At 34.9% G+C, this 6,774-nt stretch overlaps 2 protein-coding genes across 2 annotated transcripts in view; both read right to left on the bottom strand.

Annotated features, from left to right (window-relative positions):
- Window positions 1-3,106, bottom strand: part of LOC112521004 — a 25,236-nt gene extending 22,130 nt beyond the window's left edge. The window contains exons 1-4 of the mRNA XM_025129630.1: window positions 2,774-3,106; window positions 1,965-2,100; window positions 1,687-1,771; window positions 1,535-1,582 (exon numbers count right to left, since the gene is read on the bottom strand). Coding sequence (XP_024985398.1) covers window positions 1,535-1,582; window positions 1,687-1,771; window positions 1,965-2,100; window positions 2,774-2,966 — 462 coding nt within the window. The 5' untranslated portion in view covers window positions 2,967-3,106. The remainder of the gene's footprint in view (window positions 1-1,534; window positions 1,583-1,686; window positions 1,772-1,964; window positions 2,101-2,773) is intronic.
- Window positions 3,107-4,297: 1,191 nt separating this feature from the next.
- On the bottom strand, window positions 4,298-5,841 carry LOC112521864 (protein ALUMINUM SENSITIVE 3). The gene is made up of 3 exons (XM_025130859.1): window positions 5,548-5,841; window positions 5,203-5,448; window positions 4,298-4,636 (listed from the first exon to the last, which is right to left on the bottom strand). Exons 1-3 carry the CDS (start codon window positions 5,779-5,781, stop codon window positions 4,322-4,324), a joined length of 795 nt encoding a protein of 264 aa, XP_024986627.1. The 5' UTR covers window positions 5,782-5,841; the 3' UTR covers window positions 4,298-4,321.
- Between the last annotated feature and the right edge of the window lie 933 nt (window positions 5,842-6,774).

Genomic DNA, 6,774 nt, shown 5'->3' with positions numbered 1-6,774 from the left:
TAACCGCCATGCTATTTCTTTTATTGGATAAATTTTATTTTATGCTCTGGGCTCTCATCAATGAATTTCGGGTTGTGTATTTTAGGGACGTTACATTTTGTTTGCTCAAAACTACTAGAAACCATGGAAAGTGTTTTCTCTACATCGTTCGGTATATATACAGCCTAGGCCAACATTGCCAAAATGAAGGTCAGCGGCATCAACGATTAAGAGCAAAAAATGCAAATCAACAAGATTTTTGAAGAAAGCTCATGTGTTTCAAGACATTGATGGTGCCATCTCTGTTTCACAAAAACCAAGCAAGCAAGGGAGCAATTCAATAGTGCAATGATCAATAGATGGGATTCAAGGAGACCAATTACATCCCTTCAGCTGATATCATGCATGTAAGACATCGAGTCATAGGCCTTTTACGAGATACACGGACAAGCCTTCAGACATAAAACAAAGTGCATAGAATTCCCACCAAAACTAGGGCAGTTAATGCGAACAACCTATGTGTCCAATTGACATCAAGTGCTCTCACAGTAATGAGTGGCTATTGAAGTATGGATAGGATACGGTATATGAATAGAGGAGCTCATGATAAGGTGGCCCATAGTAAACCTACAGACAAGGACCTAAAAAGTATGATTACATTCTTATATGCAAGACCCACAAAGAAGAATGGGAGCCTAAGAAAGAGGTTGCAATGAAGCCACAGTGACCTAGAGAGGAAAATTAAAACCAGCCACACAACGTTTGATATACATGCCATTCCCCCAGCAACACAACTATCTATGAGGGCATACAACCATGATGGCATAACAGACCCAAAGAAATAAAAAAGATGCCTTTAACAAACTTAAGATCCAAGCCTATATCAGCTTATAAATAATAGGTTAATGCCAAGGGGGGATTTAACTTTTTCCTTATACTTGTACACACCAAGTCATCTCTTACTTTCATACTTGATCTCACGCCTATGGCAGATCCAATGATCACGTCCTTAGTGTATCTATTGTGCAAGCTATCACAACTTCACAAAGTAAAAACAGACCAGCATCATCACGTGTCAAACAATAAATGTAGTGATGAGACAAAGGTAATACTATTTTTAACTTCCATTTAACAATGAAGATCAAGTCTAGCATGGAACAAATACTTACGGTTTAGCCTCCAAAGACTATCATAGATTACCAAACCAAGGATGACTTCCCTATTTCATTGTTAATTTCAAGATGAAAACTTGTGATATAATACAACAAATATATCTTGAAAAGAACCCTGTAAGCATGAAGGTGACAACTCATCCCAAGTTTTATCTATCCACTTACATGTGGTAAAGTTCGCGAAAAAAGAGAGGGTTTTGAAGGGTAGAAACAAAAATGCCCAAAACTAGAAAAAAAAAATTAAGGACAACTTCCTACATCAAATAGACTATGTTGGCTTTGATTATAAACATGAAAGGTAGATAAAGCAAAGCTCTGAAGAATACTATCAGGATTCAAATGAAGCAATGTTTTTAGCTAAAAGAAGAAGAATGTGTGCTTACAAATTTTCCACCATATGGCTGGACATAATCCCAGTTTGCACGGTTAGCCTGGTATGAAAATTCAAAGGCATTCAGCATGAGAAAGCTTCTTGGTTTACTATGAAATAAAGCATATTGTTTGCAAGTTGTACTAGTACTTGCAAAGGAATTACCCTGTCCAATTTATACAAGCGGCCTTTCCTATTGACCACCCTAGCAGCAGCATCATAGGCACTCCGGGAAGCAAATTGAACAATCCTGCTCACCAACCCCAAAATGACAATGTAATTAATCAGAATTCGCAAGACAGTTTCAATTTATCTGTATGAGCAACAGAATGACCACTTACAGAATTACACACACACATGCAATTACATACACCCTCCAAGATGCATTGTGATGTTAAATCTACAAACTACATTTACACAAACTACAAAATGGAGAACATTACATTCCAGTTGGTAAATAAAACGGATTGTAATCGACTTTGAGATCATCTGCGCTTAAATTGCATTCTTCAAGCAAACTGAGAATATCACTCTTCAATGTATTCTTTGTAATGCCTACCAATCTCCCGTAGACCAAACCTGACATAAGCCCACAAACAGATGAGAAAAATAAAAGTCATACATACTATATGATTATGAGTAACATGAAATCATGAATGACAACAGAAAGCAAAGCATCAAATGTGTAATAACTTTACTATCTAAAACAATGACTCAGAAAATGATTCGGCTGACTGTTAGCATAGCTTACAACTTAAAAGATAGGGAGTAATCCCATTATGATGACAATTGCCATCAAGTGAATTTTCAGTACATTGCCATTTAGAAAATACAAATAAATGAGTTTATAACTGAGATTCATTGTCACATCTGGGGAATTCACATATGGAACTTTTTTCACTGAGATGACACTTGATGAACCATCTTTTAAAAATTTCTTCCAATAAGAACTTGCTCTGATTACAAGTTATAACAAAAACCAATAAATTTATAGCATCCCCCAACCAAGTCTTAACATGCCTACATATCAAGCCTTAGGTTTTTTACACCAGTGTTCAACAATAAACTACAGTTTTCACAAATATAGCATGAATTCAGGAGTAAGAAAAACATGGGCGTTATCAGTGACAAATTCCTAACTGAGTATAAACACTAAAAAACTTCGGAAATGATGACACAATATTGGAAGGATGAGTTTATAAACAACGCGGATTTCTTTCAAGAAATTGTGAATGTATACGTATTACAATACCTGATGATGGTGTTTCAAACAATGGTTTAGTGGAGGAGAATTGGTTAGTCGGTGATGCAGATTCCGTCGACAATTGACGGAGAGTCGGAGAGCTTGACAGAACTGATCTGATCCCTTTATGCGGATGAACTTTCCGCATCAGACGACTCGACGATATTCTGACTGCATTTTGGAGGAGACTCGTCTTCAACATCTAGATAGAGGGAGGGGGAACAGCTGCTCGGCTTTCAAGGTTTTAGGCAACGGAGGTTTTGTTTCAGATGATGGCGACGACGATGACGACGATGATGATTCGAACGACGTCGCGTTTGTTCCAAAATTTGGGGATCATCTTAAGTTGGGCTGGGCCGGGATTTGTTAGAATTATATAAGTAGCCACCGAGCCCAACAATATCTCGAAATGATTATAATTTTATTTTTAGGTAAAATGAGTTTTTATAAAAAAAATTATTATAGTATTTTAATTTCAGTTTTTTTTATTATAGCAATGTACTTTTAAAATATTTTTTATTAGGGTATTGTATTTTCAAAAATTTACCTATTATAGCATTGGGTAACATTTTAAATTAAATTTACCCATTATATCAGGTTTTTTTGTCAACTCATCGTCCACATGTACGATAGTGCTGACATGACATTTCTTATTATAGCATTGTACTTTTAAAATTACTTTACTATAACATCACCAATTTCTATCACAGTATTGTACTTTAAATTTTAATATTTTATCATTTAAACATTATAAATTTAATCAAATATGTTTACTAAAAATATAATATAAAAATTAAATATGTTTATAAAAGATCACTATTTCACAAATAAAAATATTCATAAAAAATTTGTTTAATGGATTCATTGTAAATTTCATGGCTTACTTTGTAATGTCAAAAACTAGTGGAACATCTTTTAAAAACAAAACTTATCCTACTTACATTCATCTAACAATAATATTTAATTAAATGCATTGCATAGCACTGCTTCATAAAAACACCCCAGCTGAATATACTTAATTTATATGTCTTATATTATTTATAAGTTAATAATATTATTTATTAAATACATGTTTAATTATACGTTAGATATATGTAAATGTTTCGTAACATGAACATTGATTATAACTCATTATTTTTAAATTAATGGAGAAATAAAATAACTTTTATCCAATTTATATCGTACTCGATGTCAGCTTTAAACAAATTTATTATAAGTAAATCAATCAGGTACGAGTACAACGCCAGGATGATGGATTTGCAAGTCTAGAAGCCGGAAAAATCTTGTCCTTTAAAAAAATAATCGGTTACATTAAAATTACAAGCTTTTAAAACATAAATAATAAGGAATTCGTAGATCACATAAAAAACGACAGGTTAAAATGTAACGATTTACAACCGTCTCATTGAAGCCTTTTGATCATAACAATTTCGATTGTTGTTGAAGCGTTTTCTTCTGCCATCAGAACTTGGAATCTATCCGACTCGTAGTCATTCGATCATGATAACCGAATACCCAAATTAACAAGTTAAAACCATAAGAAAAACGAACCCTTAATTATTCGATGGAGAAGACGTTTGTTTCTAGTTGGTAAGCTTTTGTGAAGAAATTAGGCCAACAAAAATAGGTAGACATAATGCTACTCATGGTTGAAGCCCCAATGAGCATGTTCATCACCACTATTTGGAGTTGAATGGCTTCCACCGGAGAAGCTCCCCCCATTATTAGTCCGGTCATCGCTCCGGGAAGCGATATGAGCCCCACGGTTTTTGTATTGTCGATAACCGGTGAGAGCGCAATGACTAACGATCTTTTCACTTGTTCGAGCGTCGCTTGTCGTGGTGTGGCACCTAGGGCTAGCGCCGTCTCCACCTTCACGAAACAAAAGATAACTATTGAATAGAGAGATACAAAACCATCGAGTCGATTAATGAACTCTCAAGCTATCGGTTTTCGACTCTGATCATCTGACACACACTTCTTAGACCACCTCCAACCGTAACATCAATAAAAACATCAAATTAGTGGGCCCATTAACACGAGAACGACGTATATGACGTTTCTCTCTCGTATCATGTATTTTACTAAGGGGCCGTTTACTGAACACTTACCCGGGTAAGCGCTTGCCAAGTTATATTACCTCACCAGATGAATATGGTAGGGACTAAGAATCTTACCCGGTAAGAGCGAGACAAAGACCATGAGTCTTACCTGGTAAGTGAGGGCAACGACTCTTACCATGGTAAACGTTTACCGGATGAATTGTTGCATACAATGTCGTTTTGATGGATTAAAATTTTGTCCGATAATTAAATAATAGTGTTAAATTTTACCGATTGGTTTACTCTTAAAATGGTGTTGGTCCTGTTGGAGATTCCTTTAAATACTAGCGAAAATGTTAAAATCTTAAAAGAGAAGTTTTATTTGTTGAGACTTACCAGACTCATTTGCGTTCGAATATCGTCACGAAGTCTTTTCATCGTAACTCCGGTGACGGTCATGGCATTGCCAACCATCATTCCGGCGACCGGAATTATATATTGTGGAGTGAAGGGGAAAACGTTCAGCAAAACCAGTAGAAACATGGTTATGGCTGTACCGGCCAAAATGGAGGCTCCGGCGATATATTTCCCATGGGGGACGTGTTTAGCTCGCTGGCCGGCGGTGTACCCGGCGACGGAGACCTGCAAGGGAAAAAAAGAGTGGTCTTTTTCAATTCATTCCGAATTAATTTAACGTGAAATTAAAAGTAAAATACTAAAATTTCCATTGCATATATATACCATGAAGAGATAAGCAAGAATGATCCACCAGCCATTGCTTCGGTTGAAAATGAATTGAAGCACAAACCCAATAATGGAGAGCTGAATGAAAGCTCTAACAATGGCGTAAATCATCTCCCCCTCTAGTTTCAGCTTCTGAAAATATGACAGCGCCGCCGCCAGCAACAAAATCGCGGTGGCTGCCGCCGGCTTCACCATCCCCTTCAAGAACTCCAACAGCCACTCCCACTCCATAGTTATTCTTGCTCAGTTATACTCCCACATGTACATAGATATATATATGTGTGTTGACTTTCATACTGATCAGACACACATATATATATATATATATATAGTTATGCAACTTTTTATATTTTCACAACCAATACAACTCAATTTTAATCGTCCATTTAATTTGATGAATATGTGATTTCATAAAAGTTCAAATTGTTTCTTAATATAAAATATTAATCATAATAAATAAACTTTCATCATTTTCATAAATATTTCAATTGATTTGGTTGAACTCTCGTTATCTTCCATAAATATCTAAACCATATATCATCATTTTCAATATTTTTTAATAATTATGTTTAAATTAACTTGAATGATGGATAATTAAAATGAACACAGTACCATTCAACATATTGATTTGGATGATTTATTCGTTTCTAGTGTTTTGAATGATATGTTCATTAGTAAACACAGTTCACATTTACAAGATGTTCATGTCTGAATATGAGACATTAATACACAAATAGTTGGCCAAAGGTTCCTGAATGAACAATTTTCATAACTACTAACTTCTATTACTTATCATATAAATGTTTATTTGTGAACTAATAAACCCCTCATAAATGAAAAAGTAAAATATGATTGATTGTGGTTTCAAAATGATGAAGGATAGATTCGTGGGAACTAAAGTCGGTGCATGGTAAAAGGTCCTCATCTTTTCCAATTTTTACTTTGTTCACTATCGTTCATTATAGCACACGTTTATTTTACTAGTACAAAAATGTCACTGATATTTAATATGTAGATTAAATAAATTAAAAGCAATGACTGATTCACATAGTTAACATTATATATATATATATATGTGTGTGTGTGTGTGTGGGAGGATTAATCATTTGAAAACTCATTAAATCGTGATAACCTTTAGGGCATCTCCAATGGATGACACTCTACCAGAGTGTCATGGATTGCCACATCAGCATTCCACTCACCATACAACTCTATCATTTTATA

Source organism: Cynara cardunculus (assembly GCF_001531365.2).
Source record: "Cynara cardunculus var. scolymus isolate 2C chromosome LG 11, CcrdV1, whole genome shotgun sequence".
NCBI classification, from domain to species: domain Eukaryota; kingdom Viridiplantae; phylum Streptophyta; class Magnoliopsida; order Asterales; family Asteraceae; genus Cynara; species Cynara cardunculus.
The sequence above is the reverse complement of the archived record's forward strand: the minus strand, read 5'-3'. Positions and strand labels throughout refer to the sequence as shown.